At 41.2% G+C, this 19,753-nt stretch overlaps 1 protein-coding gene across 2 annotated transcripts; it reads left to right on the top strand.

The window, feature by feature from the left end:
- The first annotated feature begins 1,382 nt into the window (after nt 1-1,382).
- Nucleotides 1,383-19,434, top strand: akt3b (v-akt murine thymoma viral oncogene homolog 3b). 2 transcript variants are annotated; one of them, XM_079553436.1, is made up of 14 exons: nt 1,383-1,705; nt 7,347-7,670; nt 8,077-8,202; nt 8,686-8,797; nt 11,647-11,791; nt 12,744-12,875; nt 12,957-13,022; nt 13,098-13,166; nt 13,348-13,470; nt 14,053-14,181; nt 15,117-15,331; nt 15,655-15,742; nt 17,711-17,813; nt 18,947-19,434. In XM_079553436.1, the coding sequence occupies exons 2-14, from the start codon at nt 7,625-7,627 to the stop codon at nt 19,030-19,032; spliced, it is 1,440 nt and encodes a 479-aa protein (XP_079409562.1). In that variant the 5' UTR covers nt 1,383-1,705; nt 7,347-7,624; the 3' UTR covers nt 19,033-19,434. The 2 variants fall into 2 exon arrangements, with proteins under 2 accessions (XP_079409562.1, XP_079409563.1); XM_079553437.1 differs by lacking the exon at nt 1,383-1,705 and adding an exon at nt 4,978-5,211.
- Nucleotides 19,435-19,753: the final 319 nt, after the last annotated feature.

Raw genomic sequence — 19,753 nt, 5'->3', positions numbered from 1 at the left:
TCCAGACAGAATAGGTGCATAACAGCAACAAGATGGGGCTGAAGCTTGGTCATAGCATTTTGAAGGTAAAAAGTAAGTTTTCAATGGGCTTCATTGTTGACCACCACCAGTCCAACTTTTATTAAGAGCTGAGATATGTCAGATTTGTCTCACACCAAAATGTTTGATAATTATTGACACAAATGTGGTATTTGGCTAAAAAGTCATCAGCCAGACGGATGTGGCACCCGGGTCAGTTTCATGTCAGTTTAAACCAGATTTGGTCAATGAAATAATATGAAATACATTATATAGCTATCATTAAGTAAAAAAAAAAAAAAAAAAAAAAAAGTCGGCACCTTGATTTAACTAACTAAAGAATGAAATCAGCCGACAGAACATCCCGAATAAGCAGGTTATTCAATCATTGGATTTCTTCATCCCTGACGGTGCGGGCATATTCCAAGATGGCAATGCCAGGATTCATCGGGGCTCACATTGTGAAAGAGTGGTTCAGGGAGAGTGAGACATCATTTTCACACATGGATTCGCCACCAGAGAGTCCAGATCTTAATTTCATTGAGAGTCTTTGGGATGTGCTGGAGAAGGCTTTGCACTGTGGTCACACTCTCCCATCATCAATACAAGATCTTCGTGAAAAATGAATGCAGCACTGGATCTTATGACTTTTCAGAAGCCAAATGCATCAAAGCTAAAGGTGGTCGAAATATTAGAGCATGTGACCTTTTTATTTGTGATTTTTTGTTTTGTTCAGGCAGTGTATTGTCGCTCGATAAAATTGGACTAAAGATAAATGAAAAGACGTTAATGATTACCAATATCCCAATATATTTGTAAACTAATAACAACTAATTAAGAATGAAAAGAAGGGACTTAAACATTTTAACTTCCAGTGAAATTTCAATTGAACGCCAAAGAATAAGTCTGGTCTCTTGTATATGTGGCAGAAGGTCCATGAAGCAGTGAAAGTATACTCGATTAAGTTTCTAATTTACCCTGCATTTTCATCAGTTAAATCAGCTACAAGTTTGATGTATTATTACTATTATTATTATTATTATTATTATTATTATTATTATTATTATTATTATTATTATTATTATTATTATTATTATTATTATTATTATTATTATTATTATTATTAAAACATAAATGCATTGTCTTCTTTGTTCGCCCCAATCTAAAAATTTGGTCAAAATTAGCAGTGGGGATTTCCTTAATATTATTTTAATTTTATGTTAAATAATTTGACAGTGATTACAGTTCCTCATTCTCTGTTACTACTCAATAATGCCCTGATTTCGCCCCTTATATATTTCTATGCCCCCCCCCCTACACACGCCCTTTGCTGAAGTCCATTTCCTTTCCCCGCAGCCCCTGAACGCAGCAGGGTCCTCCCAGTCGGATCCATCCCCGTGAACGTGACGCGTCTGTCTGTCTCCCCGGCCGTGCGTCAGTCCTCCGCCGCAGCCCGTCTCTCTCTCACTCCCTTCCCCGTGTCGCCTGGATATCTCAACGAGAAACACACCCCGTTTTTTCGCGAGGACTATCCGCTTGTCTGGAGATTGGGGGATGCTAACGGCGGCTATGGATCCCTCGCTGCCCTGCGCTTTTCTCCACTGACGCACGGTCGGATGCTCCATTGCCCGTAGAGGAGGAAAGGCAGGGGAGGAGGGGCATCCCTATCTTTCTTCGACCCCGCCAGGTGAATTTATTACACTCGGGGCGATGTAACATGGTGATGGACGGGGCGAGGGTGCAGATTTACGGCGTGGATGGCGCGATAAAGGCGGCATTTGGGGATGGGGTGGGAACAGTCCGGGGTGAGCGTCTCGGCTAGCTGTGGTTAGCTCCCTGCTTCGTCATTCGCCAGCCCAGGCTGCAAGGGATGCGGAGCCGGTGTTCTGCCCGCTTTTGCACCCCCAGTAGGAAATGTAACCCAGCGAGCTATCTTTAGGCTGAAATGGCAGAGAACCTTGACTAATATCGACACATTTGCGTTCAATTGTCTCGTATACTGTACATTTGTTCGTGTCGGATGCGTGTTCCTTTTCTAAATGGAGCGTTTAAAGCCAGCACGCCATGCCTTCTTGAGTAGCGGCTTAGCATGGGGTTCAATGTTAAAAAAAAGGGTGCTATTTCTGAAATAAGGTGCGACATTTGCCTGGATGAGTATCAGTAAATATAATGGCTGCAAATTATCAAAAATGTCTAAACAAATGCATGCCCTTGAGGAGATTTACATGTCTAGTGTTAGTGGAGCTACAACAAAGGTGGATCAGCATCTGTCAGCATAACGCCAAAATCTTGAAAAGAGTACATAATTCAATCATCTTTTGCATAGATTATTCCCCCCATTTTAATATTTTGCCCCTGAATCTAAAATCCAAATTGCTGTTCAAAATGGTTTCTTTCAGAACTGGAAAAGCACACTGGTACAACATGTGCTCCAGATGAGGTGAGCTGGGGACACTGCCTTCTTCCTGCCTTTTTTTTTTAGGAGCAGCTCCTCCAAATACTAGTACGTCTGAGTCCACAGCTTTCATCAAAAGCTCCTGGCTGTACATTTTTGTCTTCAAATAAAACTAGACTGTTTAAATACAGTTTATTGATTTGGCAATATATCCTCTTTGTCAAAGACCTTGTACTTTTGATCTTTTGTAAGGATAGTCTGATCAGTTTCTTTTTCCAGTTGTTAGACAATATCCGAGGGCTGCACAATATAGTATTATTTTATATTGTCAAATGATTGTTATAAGTCTTTCATCTGACTGAGATTTACCTATTTTATTTGTACTTATTTATTTCACAGGGATGGTGCACATTAAATACATCTGCATTGAAACAATAACCTGTAAAATTGCTGGATTAACATAAGAAGCAGCAGAAGACATTTTAAAAAGTACACTTATTGGCCACAAGACTTCATTTCATTTGTATTGGGCCTTTCACAGACAAGGTCAGTTTACATGGGGCAATTTTTTATCCTCGTGGTGTAAAGCAGCCTTAGTTGCCACAGCTGCCCATTGGGTAGACTAGCAGAAGCGAGGCTGTCGATGTGAGCCTCCGACCACCACCACCACTCACTCTCACATACACAATTAGCCAAACGTCCATTTTTAGTGGTTACTGGACTACTAAACCTACGCAGACACAAGGAGAACATGCAACACAACAATGAGAGGCAGATTGTTCCATTACTTACAGGTTTTCACGGGCAGAGCATGTTGTCTAAAGACTTCACAACACAATCAACAAAAAAAAGTATGACAATAGTGCTCTGCTGATGACCACTATAAGTCTATGTTGATATGAGTAATTTTTAAAATCATTGTTAAATGGCACCTCATGACCTTGTGTAGCTCGAGCCTTTACTGAAATAACTATCTTTACACTCAGGATTTAGTCCAGTCTAATTTTCTTCAGTTTTAGACCTGGCTGGTTTAGTCCTGATCTCGTCTTAGTCTAGTCCTGGAAAGCTGAAAAGTTTGACAGATCTATTCAGTAGGCACATTTACTTCAGAGACCAGTCAATAGATGCCCACAAATTAATATTATAATTTGCAATTGCTTTAAAATTATATTGTCAGAATAATGTGTGAGACTGACTTCATTAATTACTGAAAGAACATGAAGATACTGCGGGCTAACAGCTTTGGGTGTTTTTCTTTACCCCTAATACTACTACCCCTAATACTAATGAAATGTAGGGATCAGTTATGAAACATACTGCAAATGGATAAAATAAAATAAATCAGGAAACATTTAATAGTAATGGATGAGTATCTATCAGGGCCAGATCTAAGGGGGTGCAAAAGGGTGCATTGCAGCCTCATTTTGAAATGTCTGCACCCTCAGTTTTAATGGTATCCCAATGTATTTTAAGGGTGAGAAACTCGAATGCACCCTCAGTCCGTTTGTTCTGGAGTCGGTGCTGGTATCTATTAAAAACAACAATAAACTTCTGATTCTGGGGTGTCCTCTCAACATAGCAGGCAAGATGTCTCAAATCAGAGATCAGAGCACCCACATCCAAAGTATTTTAGATGGCTCTGGGTCAGGAAAATGTTACCACGGAGTAACCGTTTGTCTGATGAGAAACCAAGCCTGAGACGAGAGATCAATGATGGGCAAATAAACATGAATATTCCTCCTTAGAGCCACAGCCCGACTTGTCATTGCAGATCCTTACTCCTGTCTAATGTCATAAGACCTCATATTGGCTTTACAGTATTTATCAAATGCCTTTTTGTGTTTGAATTAGATTAATTTCTATGTTTATCTGCATTTAATCTGTACAAATTTAAAGCATCAAATAATAATCCACTCCCACAAAAATGTTAAGAATTCTGTGAAGAAGAAAAAAAAAATCTAGGTCTCGTGCTCTCCCTCTCCATCCCTTTAATGAAGCATCTGGTGTCCAGTTGCTTTTATTTCGAACTTATTTAGGCACATTATTTAAAATATCCTCGCAACCAGATGTTGAAATGCACAGCAAAAAAAAAAAACAGCGTGTCCTTTATAAACCTTAAACCATGGGGGCAAAAAAGAGGTTGTATGCCTGCGCGCCAGCAGATTCGTGGGGGGAGTCTTAACTCGGCACAACACCGGCTAACATTAGCCGTAGCATCCCTAGCATCACCACCCCCCACCTCTACTAGCATCCCTGGCTAGCCCCTCGCATCCTCCACAGTCTACAGGCCGGGGACCCGGTGCACGGCTACCCCGCTGACCTCGCCTCTCCCTCCCGCTTTTCACACGCCGATTTCCCGCCCCAGACTGTCTCTCCATCGGAACAATAACCACACATCTATCCTCGTCTGCCCCGTTGAAATATAAGGCTCTTCGCCAAGCCGGATGTTGTTATGTAACCAATAATGACACCACACGTCCTTGAAACAAAAGCTGTTGTTTGGAGTGTGTTTGGTTGTTTGTGCGCGGAGCTCGAGCCAGGGCGCAGGGGGTTTGGCTTTTTTTTTTTGAGGGGGATTGTTGTGCCCGCAGGCCTGCGCTCTCTGCCGGCTGCTGAAACACAGCCCCATTCGCTGGTGTCAGCCATTGTTTTTGTTGTCATTGGGGGGCTCACGTTTGTTGTGCACGCTATGTTCTGGTGATGGCGATGACTGAGGGCACGCCACCAGCTGCACGGGCTGCGCTGCGAAATAACGCGGGCTTGATGCGTCGCTGTTCGGATGCGGGATCGTCGTGATGGTTTGTGCATTTTGATGTTTGCTCGTTTCAGTTTTAGCCCTGCTCTATATACCGGTTTTGAGTAGCAGACTCCAGACAGTCAGGTAGGCCCTTGTGTTTTCGTTGTTCTGCTGATTACCCCGCACCTGTCTGGAAGGCGTATATGGAAGGAATAGCTTCTACAAATCACATATTGTGTTAAAAAAAGCATATTCGTTTTTTGTATTTCTATTTCTATATAATTTAGCACAATAAAGGCAATTGTGAAAGGACAGCTTTTATTTAATTGAGGTCACAAGCTCGACAAATATTTCAATTTTCTTTTAGGTGTATTGGATTTGAAATTTGTGTTATTATCACCCATGTATTAAGCAGCTGATGTAGGCTTCTTTGCATTCCTGTAGTAATATTGTAGCATTGTAGGCTTTTGCTGTTAAACCTGCACCTGAACTGTTGTCAGTCTTGTGTTGGTATTCTCGCTGAATATGTTAATGTCCCTAAAATTGAAGGTAAAATGCAATAGCTTCCTCTTGTAGCTTTTCGGACAGGTGGACGTTTTTAGAAATGGTATGTATCTGGACTACATGAGCTCCCAAAACTAACCCTTGTGATCATTTATTAAAGATGTATCAAAAGAATAGTCCAAAGGCGGTAAAGTATAAGCATAGAAAAAACAAACAAGAAAATGGTAATGCTTGTTTGACCGTTGAAGTCCTTTTGTTACACTTCATTGTTCAAATCCTTCTTGACAATTTAGAGCTGAATTGCTGGAAAGTAGAATTGCGCAGGTTCATCATGAATTATTGCTTTATGATTTATGTTTTAGAAACAGAATTTAGTTCTCAGATAATGTGCATTTCAAATAAAATCTTGAAATGCCCATTTCAAGATGTATTTGGGCGGCACGGTAGTACAGTGGTTAGCGCTTGTGCTTCACAACTAGAAGGTCCCGGGTTTGATTCCCACCAGGACGGGGCCTTTCTGTTTGGAGTTTGCATGTTCTCCCCGTGTCTGCGTAGGTTTCCTGCGGGTGCTCCGGTTTCCCCTACCACTAAAAACATGTACAATAGGCCAGGATGAATGAGAGTGCGCATGGGGGACGACGGATGGAAATTAGCCCATGGCTACAGTCTGGTGTGGCTTGTTTACATGCATGAGACCCATGTATGTTCATTAACATGCACTGTACCGACCAAATAAAATCAGTCACCTAAACATTTGGGAGAAGACTGAAATATGAAGTGCTGAGTAACCAATAAATAAATCACATATGTGTCAGTTTGTAGAGGTCTAAACTACAGCGTTAGCAGGTGTTACTATAAGGCTCTATGGAGAGGCATGATATTTGTTTGTTTGCAGAGGATATTAAAAACCAAAATCAAATCACCTCTTGCAGTCTGCTAATGGTAAAAATGGTAAACGGCTACATTTAAATGGCACCTTTCTACCTGCTTTAGGAACTCAAAGTGCTTTACATCAAGAAACCAGTCGCCCATTCACACTCACATTCATTTACCAGTGTACGCAGACTCTGGAGGCAAGGAGGGTGAAGTGTCTTGCCCACGGACACAACAACAGTGTGCACCTGCGGGATTCAAACCGCCGATCCTCCGATCACAAGACGACCCGCTCTCCTCTCTGTGCCAACGTCGCCCCATTATTGTTTACCATTATTGCAAATTAAACATGCAACCTGTGCACATTTTTTGATAAATTAATAGGAAAAATATAGATGGATAGATTGACATTTTGCATGTTTTTCAATTCCGTAAGATTATTTTTTCCCTCATCAGCAGCGGGTACATAACACAATATGAATAATAAACTAATCTAAACATATTTACTTATGGAAAAAAACCCAATTCCCCATTTGCATCAACATGAATTACATTTTAAAAACGCCAACAGGCTTTGTGTATTTTTTAAAAACATCATTTGGACACGACTCGTTGCAGGTGTGGATAATGTCTGTCTTTCCACGGGTCTTTGTTGGTTGAAGTTACTGATGAAAAGCCTTGTAACAACACAATCCATCATGTGTATTCCACATCTACCTGTCATATTCTGTGGTCTGCAAACAGGAAAAGTGTCGAAGCGTTTGGGGAAACTAACTTTGCTTTGTGTGCTCTCTCTCTCTGCCTCTTGCTTCCTTCCAGGTTGACTCACGACCACGGCGCCCGAAGTTTACAACAAGTGAACGGTGAAGGAAATCGGAAGCAACAAAATCGCTAGAAGTGGGGAATTTTTGGAGGCGAGAGAAAGTCAGGGACAGGAGGAACCAGGAAGTGATTGCAGGGTTTATTAACGTTTGTTCAGGTGAGAGTAGAAGGAGAAGGTTGGAGGAGGTACAGAGTAAGAAGAATCGAACGGATAGCTGCGCCCAGTAAAGTCATCACACTGGGAGAAGAGGGCGAGACGGTGAGGAGACGCCACCATGAGCGACCAAAACGTCGTCAAGGAGGGCTGGGTCCAGAAGAGGGGTAAGAGAGGCTTATTTCTACATAAATTTGAGAATATATTAACAGTAGACCATTAAAATAAGAGCCTATCGTTAAATGTGGACCAGGACAGAACACAATTTCTGGTAGAACGATGCTGTTAATTCTCAAAATGCAGCTGTCTTACCTTCGTTTATGGTAATTTCTAGAATGTGGCTCTAAAAACGTATTGCCGTGGCTTTACTGGTAATAACTATAATAAAAAGCAAACATAAAAAGGTTTAAAACCAAGCTAATATTTAAATTAACTGGACTAGCCAGCTTAAACTGACGTCTGGAAAGACATTGCATTAGAAGGTGTTGAATAGCATAGTTACCATGCTGTAAATTGTGTCTTTTTGCTTTGTAAGGTTTGCAATATTGATCATTGTGTCATGTTGTGTTTCAGGGGAGTACATAAAGAACTGGCGACCGCGCTATTTTCTGCTAAAGGCAGACGGCTCGTTCATCGGATACAAAGATAAACCGCAGGACTCGGACCTCGCGTATCCACTCAACAACTTTTCTGTAGCAAGTAAGACTCTCAGTGACCTCTAATGTTTGTCTTGAAACAGAAACTAAAACACACTTTTATTTAGAAAAACCTTTGGTTGATGGGTTTTCACTTTGTTTTCTATTTGATATACTCCCTTGTACAGCACTTTGTGATTTTAACTGTGGATAGCGCTTTAGAAATAAACTTTACTTACTTAGTTACTAAATATAACGCTCCAGTATACATCCTTAAGGCATCCTCACTCCTCAAATGCCTATTAAAGCGCTTTAAAAAGGCTTAAATAAAGTAGGTTCCTTTTAAAACTTCCTCTCAAACCCTCTTGTTAGGACATGTATGACATTTTTGGAACTGATGCTTTACTTTTGGCCATGATTGGGAGGTCTTTTGACAAAGAAAAGCAGCCCTTCACCAAGCAAACTTGCTTATCTAATAGAAAATTCAAATGGCCCTTTTTTGGACATTGGTGTATTTGTTTACATTTCTGTGCCCTTTATTTGTCAGAATGTCAGCTGATGAAGACGGAGCGGCCCAAACCCAACACGTTCATAATCCGCTGTCTGCAGTGGACCACAGTCATCGAGAGGACTTTCCACGTGGACACTCCTGACGAGAGGTGTGTGATTCTCCCATTCACAGACGCACAGATCCAAGCAGCGTCTGGAACTAAAAATATCTGCTACTAAAACAAGGCGAGGCTATTTATAACAAAATCAAAGTTTAGGATTTGTTGCAACTTTTTAAGATTACCTAAAAAGGAAATGGTACTATGCAGAGGTTTGTCTATTATTAAGTTTTGAATTTGACAACTTTTTTTGTCATTATGTTATCACATCTTTGCCATGTTTTTGTGGGGTTCGGTGGATTTTTTTTTACTTTAGAGAGTCCATAATGGTCCTGAAGAAAGCAGCTTTTTAAAAGTAAACAAACGGCTACCTAATGAGATAAAGACATTTGAGATCTCCACATTTCTTCTTCTGAAATACTGGAGGCGTCACAAGAAAAAAAAAGAGGGACAAACGAGGAGGTATCCGGGCAAGACTCATAGCTAAGCCACACATGCCTTGTATCCTAACTGGTAGATGTTCACTGGAGAATAAAATAGATTAATGGCTAAGCTCTTCCCAGAAGATGGTGAAAGACTGTTGTGGAGCGAAGGGAGCTGCACAGGAGAAGGAAGGAGGAGGAGGAGCTGACCAGTGCAGGACACCACGCTCTGAAAAAGGGGACAAACCCAGGAGGCACTGCACTGTTTCAGAGGATCAGAGGAGACGTAAAGGTTTCCTCCGGGTGCTACGGTTTCCTCTACCTCCAATAATATGCGGGTCAGGTTGGCCCACAATGGCGACGTGGCTCAGTTGCAGCAGCTCAGGACTAACACCTGAACACTATTTCATTGTACAGTTGTCCATCCATCCATCCATTGTCCGTTGCCGTGCACATTGCACCAGCCCCTATGACTCCTCCTGCAGGTGGTGGGTCCACAGAAGGACGGCCTTACGATTCTCAGGCCTGTTGGTCTCTCAACAGGAGCTTTTGAACCGCTCTTTGTCTGACTTGTCACCTAGGACCAATTTGCCAAGGGAGACCTAACCAGGGGCACAAAGCCCCCGACAACAGGGCTCCCAGCATCATTCGGGCACTCAAACGCCTCCACCACATTAAGGTGGCGATTCCGGGAGGGGTTGTACAGTTGTACAATGACATATAGAGAAAGCACTTACTTACTTACATATCGTCAACTGGACTGGGTTGGTTGAGTGGAGGACGTTTCGCTTCTATCTTTATAAGCATCTTCTTGCTCTGTTGTCAAGTAAAACACAAGCTAGAGGCCGACAAACTCTGGCCAACATGTTTTGCTCAAAGCAGCACATAAACACAAGCACAAGTTTCTCTGAACAGGCAATTGCTCATTTTAAAGCTAAGAACCTCCAGAGTTCAGCCACTGTAACAACTGGAGGCTGCACTGGCACTGACTGGGACTTTATCAGGGACAGAAGCTGTGAAAGTTAATCTCCAAACTGGTTTAGACTATAGGATCTGGCAACAATAACAGGTTAGGTTACTTTAGTTGTACCCATAGGTAAATTTGTCTTACATTTCTGGAAAAAGTGGTCAAACATTAAAACACACTAGTCAAACATTAGAACACATTATACAAAGATACAGTGGAGCTTGTTCTGATTAGATTATTGTCCTGAGACACAGACGAATCATATTAATAAAATTTACCTTGTATGTACAGAACACTATACCAACGAATAGATGCACTAGTTTCTTTTTTCCAGGCTTAAAGTGAATGAGAGGTTTTCATGCTTTGGAAAATATGACTTATTTAGAAGGATCCTTTTTTTTATTTGAATTTTTAAGCTACTGACACAAAGTGACATACATAAAGGTAAAGTCCCGGAGTAGTTTGACTCAACATCAGCATGGCAACAGTTCAAAATTGTTGTCCATCTATGTCACTTCCTGGTGGCGTCCAATAACGAACTGACACTATAAACATCACAACAAATGGCCAAACTAAAGAAGGCTGGGTACAATCTGTAGCAAAATCTTAAATATAATCAGGTTAACTATGTTTTAGCAAAAATGTGTCTAATGTGTCTTATGCACTTTAAGGAAATATATCTGTCTTTGTTTTTTGTGAAAGCCCTGAAATATTGGTAGGGATATGGAAAACCTATGCCCATGTGTGTGTTTGAGAATAGAGCTGGTTTAAACTGAGATGCCATGAATTACGACTTGGCGACCTCTTCTTGTCTGCCTTTGATTCAACGTGAGGTCCTGTGTACCGTTAAGTTGCCCTGCCGTATTAACTGCTGAACATGTCATTTAAGAGTCTATTGCATATTTTGATCAACAAGTCAGCTTCCTTCCTGGTGTAGTAAGTGCATTAATTATAGGCCCATGATCTGCAGAGAACCGTTCTGATTGGGATCTCGGTGAAAACACACATAGGAAGGGTCAGCCTCAGAGCAGCCGCAGCGGAGGATAAAGCCAGGAAGTGAGGCGTGGGTTCCCAAACACATTTGAGTCTGAGGGATATTGTTACCTGTTGACATGAAACGCTCATAACATCCGCAGAAAACGCACCGAGAAGCTGGAGTTTACACAGAGGGGGACATGTTGGTAATGAAAAATATTATTGTATCTACTTAGTTTTTTTTGCATGACCTTTCTCCGTTTCACGTGGCCAAACGCAAGATGGTTGTTGATTTTGTTCATGACAAATGTTGCAGAAAGTTTTGGGTAACTGAAAGTCTCATGCAAAGTCTTTTTACATTTGCGCACATTGAATACGTCATTTGGACTTGTTGCTACTGGACTGGACTGGGATTAATAATGTTTATAGACATACTACTGTGTGATACATATCAGTGAGCCTTGAGCCATTTCAACTCTCATCTCTCCCAATTTAAAGACGCTAAATGAATCCTCATGTATGTTTCTGTGTCACAGGGACGAATGGGCGGAGGCGATCACGATGGTGGCGGAGTCTTTGGCGAAGCAGGAGGAAGAGGGAATCCTGTGCAGTCCAACGTCACAGATCGAAAACGTCAACGAGGAGGAGATGGACACCACCATCAGCCACTACAAGAGGAAGGTAAAGCGTTTTGCATTGTATGGTTATTATGGCAGCACTGCTCGGAGTTCTGTTTTGGACAAAAGCTCTAGGTAGCAGCTTAGACACTTAAGGCCGGATCTTGTGTTTCTAAAAGCAGACTATAGAGTAGACTTTGCCGCTGACGAGGGCCGTACTGTGAAATCTTCCAGCTCCAGACCTCGTGCATTATGTGGGCTGTTTGTGGACTGGACAGACATCTATGGCCTATTGTGATGCTGTGTAGAACAGCCTCGGCGAGGGCAAGGGAGAGAGGTTGTGTGGGTGAACATGTGCTTTTGTTTGGATCTCGTTTCGGCTGTTTGCAGACCGGCGCCACAGTGCGACCGGCGGTATATTGTCTTTCCCTACGGGGAAAATAAAGCATACAAACAAACAAACAAGACGCGTACAGTGTTTAACTCATGGTGGGATAACTAAACATTTTTGTTTGACCAGTGTACGCAGACACTGGTCAAAATGAGAATGTGAATGAGAGTATGAATGGGTGAGTGGATCCTTGCTGCAAAGCGCTTTGAGTGCCTAATGTAGATGGAAAAGCGCTATATAAGTTGAGACCATTTACCATTACCATAAAAGCCTATAATGCTAAAGGAAGAACAGTGTGATGTAAACGAGGAACAGATATGAGGCTGCAAAAGGACCGCATTACTCAGTGCTGCTTGCAATAAACCACGCCTCAGTTTTTTTTTAGTAGCGACGCCCTCGAGGTGCAAAGCTGTACTTGCACTTATGGATCAGGCCCTTTAAGTGTTATAACATTTTGTAGCACAATACATTGTACCGTGTATTCCTTATTACTGTATTACTTCGTTATTACTGAGCTGTAACAAGTGTTATTGTGTTTAAGTATGTCGAATACAGAGTAAAAAAAATCTGAAATAGTAAGATTAGCAACATCTAGTAACATATTTTGTTTGTGTTTTTTTGCCAGACAATGAACGACTTTGACTATCTGAAGCTGCTGGGGAAGGGCACGTTTGGGAAAGTGATTCTGGTGAGAGAGAAGGCGAGCGGCACGTACTACGCAATGAAGATCCTCAAGAAGGAGGTCATCATCGCTAAGGTAAAGATCATTAAGTCAGTTTAAAAAGATGTCATCGTAGAAAAGTGGCCTGACATGTAAACCGCTTGTTTTTCTCGGCAGGATGAAGTGGCTCACACGCTCACAGAAAGTCGAGTACTAAAAAACACTAGGCATCCATTTCTTACAGTAAGTATAAAAATCGGATGAGTAGAGATTTATGCTTAATACTTATTTTTCATCAATTTCTTGTTTGTGTTTCAGTCGTTGAAGTATTCGTTTCAAACAAAAGACCGGCTCTGTTTTGTCATGGAGTACGTCAATGGGGGAGAGGTCAGGAGTCAATGTTGTTTCTTTTTTTTTTGTGATTAAAGTAAATGTTTATTAACTGTAATATTCACTATTTAGATCAATTGTTGTTTCTGACAGGTTTCAGTTCAAGGCAAATGTTACTGGTTGAAAGATTTGTTTTCTCAGAAGCACATTATATTAAATTATCTTTGTTTCTTTGCAGCTGTTTTTCCATTTATCGAGAGAGAGAGTTTTCTCGGAGGATCGCACACGTTTTTATGGAGCCGAGATCGTCTCTGCTCTGGACTACCTGCACTCGGCCAAAATTGTCTACCGAGACCTCAAGGTACTGCGCACGGACAGATACGTACAAACAAATGGCCGTAGACTTTAGGGCTGAACAATTCATCATCAAGGTTTTTCTTATAGACCCTTTCACTGCTCACATCATCAGCTGGAGGCAGGAGGTGATCAGGAGAAATAAGATTAAACTAAAACTAGTGATTATAAGTGTAAAACTAAAAAATGTGGGCCTGTTGTGGCTTAAGGTGCAAGCACAAGAGGAATGACATTTGAGACGATAAAATAAGGTTTATCTGATATTTCCAACAACAGTTATTTATCGCTACTATGACAACAGCTGCAGTGGAAATAGATAGGAATCTAGCTTCCTGCCTCCAGCTAATGTTTACAAACAATTAAAAGGTCTATAGTGCACATTGTAAATCATCTGCATTTCTGAGCAGTTGTGCATTTTTACTCCTTTATCCAGATTTTTTATTATACATCCTGATTTACATAAAAGCTTCTGGAGAAAAGGTTCTGGACCTCTTTTAGTTCCTTTGTTTTGTTCTCAAAGCAGTTCCAGCAGTATTTGGAATGATCAGCGAAGCTGTTGTAATTTACTTTTCCTGTGAATGTTTTATAGCTGGAGAACTTGATGCTGGACAAAGACGGGCACATAAAGATCACAGATTTCGGTTTGTGTAAAGAAGGCATCACTGACACTGCCACAATGAAGACCTTCTGTGGGACGCCCGAATACCTCGCTCCGGAGGTCAGCAAACGCAGCATGCTTTTAATCAGTTTTTGTACTTAAAAAAAAAAACGTTTCACTCTTGGTCACTTCTCCTTTCGATCTGTTCAGGCTATAACTATTCAGGGTTTCTGCGAGGCATAAAAAATCAGTAAAATAATCGGGATCAGTCTCTTGCAATGTAAAACCCCATTGAATTAAAGGTGCAAGGAGCTCGAAGTGGAACTTTTCACTGCAATGTCACGCGGCTCCTGGGAGGTGCAGGAGGACCAGGGGAGGGTTGTTTGAAAGCTAAACATCTCTAATGCAAAAAACCAGAAGTCTCCCTCATTTTCTGATCCAAAGTTATGTCCAAAAATCGGCACTGTTGTAGATAGCGGAAGCATGGACCTCATGGGGCTCAAAAATTGAAACGTAATTCGGTGCCCCCTCCAGCAGATGGTGCCCTGGCCCTGGCCTGCATCGCCTATGCCACGGGCAGGCCTGTGCAGAGTCAGACGTCACTCCAGACAGACTGGACGTAAAAATATAAAAATGCCTCTATAAAAGACCAGGAGCTAAAATCCAATTAAAATAGGCATAAATAAAAAAACGTAATACTAAAGATAAATGAGGCCTTAAATGTCATTAAAATCATTGCATCATTGCAGATTTTTTTGGAAATGGTGACATTGCTCAACTTTTTATTAAACAAATTTATGAAAAATACTAAAAATATGGTCCAAAACATATTCATGTGGCTTTGCTGAAAAGTTCAGTAAATTTGTCTGTCAGGTTTGTCAGGTTTGCACATTTATTGCTCAAAAGTTTCCAATTGTGTCCAATTTGCTTTGAATACCCCATTATTTTTCATCATTCCTCTGTTTACTGGAATGGATTCAAACCTTGAGAAATTATACATCTGTGCTATTGGCTTTTAGGCATTAAAATGACATTGTGGCTTGTTGTCTGTCCAGGTTTTGGAGGACAACGACTACGGCCGGGCGGTGGACTGGTGGGGCCTGGGCGTGGTGACGTACGAGATGATGTGTGGACGGCTGCCCTTTTATAACCAGGACCACGAGAAACTGTTCGAGCTCATTCTGATGGAGGAGATAAAGTTCCCGCGCACCCTCTCCTCAGACGCCAAGTCCCTGCTGTCCGGACTGCTCATCAAAGACCCCAACAAACGGTAACAGAGATGTGAACCACGCGCTTAAGACACGCAATCGCCCACTTCCTACACCTATTCCTTTGAACAGAGTACATACATTATTAACAGGGTTTGCTTTATATCACTAGTTTCATACCATTTTTATATCACTCATGATTGTGGCGTTGATGTGAATGCCCAGTTAAAGGGCATTTAAAAACAGTTTTGCATGTAGTCACTATTCCACCGTCCTAGAGCTGCTCTCTTACGTCACGGACCAAAATAAAACTAAACTCGTTCACCTCGTCTATTTCTGTGCTGCGGATATTCTGGTTCACGTTTGATTTCTGTTTTTGCCTCAGACTCGGCGGCGGCCCGGACGACGCCAAGGAGATCATGCGACACAGTTACTTTGGCACAGTCGACTGGCAGGACGTCTATGACAAAAAGGTGAAGTCATCGTTAAAACAATGAAATATTAAACAAAGCTGCGTATTCAGATGATGTACTTTTGAGATATTTATGGATCTAGTTTGCTTTTATTTTTTTATTAATGGAAGTTTGTGTAAAGAATGAGCTGAAACACTTTAGGACCTGTGCTTTTGGGAAACTTGTGTCACTTTTAGCTAATATAGTTACACAAAGAATTGTTATCTGGACAAGGTTCTTTGGAGGTGAAACCATTTGCATCTTTAAAGGCACACTGCGTAACATTTTGGATTATACAAACCATGCTACTCATAACAAGCTATTCACAGAAAAGGATTAATGTAGGTAGTGGTTAATTAAAGAATTCATTTGGATGAGGACTTCAAATATTTAAATGTCATATTTGGCTGCCTTTTGTCGACATCTCCATGGAGACGAACTGTAGACGTCCCCCCTCCCAGTAAACCGTCAGGTCGTTGGAGAGGTGAGCTGCTCGCAGCAAAGAAACGTGTTTGTTGCCATGTTCTTTTTAGGTATTTTTCAACAATAACAATATCTGTAATAAAATAAAGGCTTGTATCTTCTTTATTGGGTGAAATGTTACGCGGTGTGGCTTTAAGGTCTTTAAAAAAACGTGTAAATCTATTATTAGCAGGGGTGTAACAATGCACTGTGCCATGATGCGCTGTGGTGCTAAAATCTGACGATGCATCGAACTAAAGTAACGCTGCAAGTTTTAGCCTATATTTTTTTATTTATAAGCTCCATGGTGTGTGTGCGTCATCGTCACTAACCGCTGGACTGAACGCTGCAAAGTTACATCCTACAAAAACAGATGAAATCTGTGTTAGGGCAGGGCGATATGACCTAAAATCTATTTCACAATATAAAAAGCAAATATCACGATAACAATATATTTCACAGTATATTTGACAATGGACAAATTACTGATATTTTATTGATTTTTTTTAAACTTTTTTTTCCCAAATATGATCTACTCAAGCAGTTTACATCCTTCATTCTACAGTCAGTAGAATGATGTTGCTCTGATGGAGCTGAGCGTAACATAAATTACATATATATTTTTTATTTTGACCTTTATTTAACCAGGAAAGTCCCACTGAGATAAAGAATCTCTTTTTCAGGGGAGTCCTGGCCCCAGCGGGGAACCTATTGTACATCTTTTTAGTGGTATGGGAAAACCGGAGTACCCGGAGGAAACTTATGCAGACACGGGGAGAACATGCAAACTCCACACAGAAAGGCCTCGTCCAGGTGGGAATCGAACCCAGGACCTTATTGCGGTGAAGCATGAGCGCTAGCCGCTGTACCACCGTGCCGCCCAATATGTCATGTCCACAACAATATGAAAATGTACAACGAGAAAATATATCGCGATACGATATGGCCCACCCCAATCAGTCTTTGTAATGGTTTCTCCTGCCGATGACCAGGCTGCGGTGAATGATAGATCCAGTGCACCACACATTGTCAGAGGCGCAAACAAATGATTGTAATCCAATCTTGGTCATAATCCATCCTCAAAAGCTTTGTTTCCAAAAAAAAGTACAAGTATAATGTTGTCTGGGAACAGCCCAAACAGCCTCAAACTGCTCGTGAGTGTTTTTGCTCTGTGTGTGGAAAGCGAAAACCTTGACAATTAACAATACAATTTTGTTGTTTTCCAGGAGCACATTTTATCATAAAGCCACTTTGAAAAATTAAAAAGCATTGGCAGTTTTATTCTGTGATTATAAACACTGCGAATAATCAACATTGAGGCTTTTTATGTCAAAACCAACTTATTATTTATATATATATATATATATATAGCTTTAAATGGACAAAAATGACTTCACCCAACACTGTAGATGGGTAAAGTCTCATTAGCGACATCTAAATGGCCTGAAACATAAAAACATAATAATTAAAATGGTGTTCTTTTATAACTTGGTGACTTTGTCCTGTAACATCACTTCCTGTCCACAGCTGGTCCCGCCTTTCATGCCGCAGGTTTCCTCGGAGACGGACACGCGTTACTTCGACGAGGAGTTCACAGCACAAACCATCACCATCACCCCGCCCGAGAAATGTGAGAGGAATCTCGTCTTTGTCTGTGTTTATACAAAGCCAATGTGCGGCTCAGGCTTTTCGCTGAGTTGGCCTCATTGCCAGAGATTTTAATATTCACTGCATGTTTAAAAATGTTTACATCTTCAATATCAAACATTTTAGTGCTGCTATTATAAATGTGTGGTTACATAGTAAACCGCTATTCACTAACCACACAAGCAGGTGCATTTTTGGATTTTGGAATATACGTAGTATCAACAAATTAAAATAAAAAGCGTTAAATTGTACTTACTGCCACCTGTGTAAACTAGGGATGTTCATGATTTTATAAATACAAGAATCCTGCATATTGCAGATAGGGCTGGGCGATATCTCAATATTTGTGGGGACCAGTATCAGAAAAATGCAATAATGTGCTTCAAAAATCATTTTTTTTCCTTCATTACACCCTATTTTTTTCTATTTTTTCCCTAATTGTTCCGTATTTTCCCCCCCCCACATTTCTTGACATTGGAGATAAAATGAAGTCGATATTGTAAATTTGCAGCAATTTCGATATCATCCTGTAGACTATATCTCTATATCTCTAATTCCTGATCATATTTGCAGAAGTCAAAACATGAGTTTTTAACCTCTTACCCCCCACCTTAACAGAGCTCAGCTTTACCCAAATCTAAAAACTTCTCGACTGAAGTAACGCCACATTTGAAAGCTAAGACCAAACTGATAGTGACTTTTTTGTTGCATTGTTGTCCCGTTTTTGTCACATTTTCTGTTGTGTTATCTCGTTGTAGTTTTTTTTTTTTTTTTGCTTTTTATTCTTGCTTTTTGATGCTTTTTTTGTCATGTTTTTGTCACATTTTTGTGGCTCTTTTTTTGCTTTTTCATACATTTTGATCATGTTTATTTCCGCTTGTTTATTGTGTTTTTGTCGCTCTTTCGTCGCTTATTTTGTTCTATTTTCATCCTTGTTTGGTCACTATTTATAGCTTTTAGACTTGGGTAAATCCAAACTGGAGAAAATGTGCTTGAGTTGAGGCACATTAAAGGTTGTAAGCTGCCCTCTCCTTCTGTCCGGGCAGAACTCTGGACCTTCACTTTTAGTCTTTACTGTACCCTCATTAATATGCATTTTCCGTCTCTCTCACACAGACGACGAGGATGGTATGGACGCGGCGGATAACGAGCGGCGGCCTCACTTCCCTCAGTTTTCGTACTCGGCGAGCGGTCGAGAGTGACGTCTTGCGGCCGCCCCCGAGGAAAACACGTAGCCATTCCAGGAAGAAAAATACCAGTGTCCGCTCTCTTCTCTCCTCCGGTCTCCGTGCGGACGGTGACGAGTCTTTTTAGGGACTTTAAAGAGGTTTTTGCACAGTGGGATAGCCCCACACTAAAAAATACGTCTCCTACACTTTCAGCGCTATTTACAGCAGAAGGCAATGTTTCTTTCTTTTTTTTTCGTTATTTATTTTTGTCAGTATTAAGTTGTCGTTCCATCTTTCTGCCCCTGTTTTTTCTCGTTATGTTTTGACTTTTTTGCACTTGGTTTGAAAGAGCCGTTTCTAGGGAACAAATGACCAAAACTGTTGCCTTACGTGTGTATCATACAGACAGGGTGTTAACTTTTTTCGGGGCGAAATGCGGGGGGGGGGGGGGGGGGGGGGGGGGGGGGGGTTTGGGGGGAGGGTGGGGATGTGGGGGGGGGGGTTAAATGCATGGCTCGTGGTTCACTCGATTTAAAACTAGAAGAGAAAAAAAAAAGAAGGAAAAACTAGAAAACTTCTGGGGGAAAAAATGACAAAAAAATGGTTTGTCATGGGTCACTGTCTGCTGTCGATGGAGAAGTGAATGATGGAGTTCTTTCATTGTGGAAGTGCTGTGTTTTTAGCCCAGTTTTGTTGATATGGCGCGATTCAGCTTTACTTCGGGTTGTATGGAGTTTCTATTGATTTTGGGACG

Source organism: Gobius niger (genome assembly GCF_951799975.1).
Source record: "Gobius niger genome assembly, chromosome: 3".
NCBI classification, from domain to species: domain Eukaryota; kingdom Metazoa; phylum Chordata; class Actinopteri; order Gobiiformes; family Gobiidae; genus Gobius; species Gobius niger.
The sequence above is the reverse complement of the archived record's forward strand: the minus strand, read 5'-3'. Positions and strand labels throughout refer to the sequence as shown.

Coding starts and splice junctions, on each gene's coding strand:
- akt3b (XM_079553436.1), top strand. CDS start 7,625: ATGAGCGACCAAAACGTCGTCAAGGAGGGCTGGGTCCAGAAGAGGG. Junction 12,876..12,956: donor AGGAGGTCATCATCGCTAAG/GTAAAGATCATT, acceptor TTTTCTCGGCAG/GATGAAGTGGCTCACACGCT. Junction 13,471..14,052: donor TTGTCTACCGAGACCTCAAG/GTACTGCGCACG, acceptor AATGTTTTATAG/CTGGAGAACTTGATGCTGGA.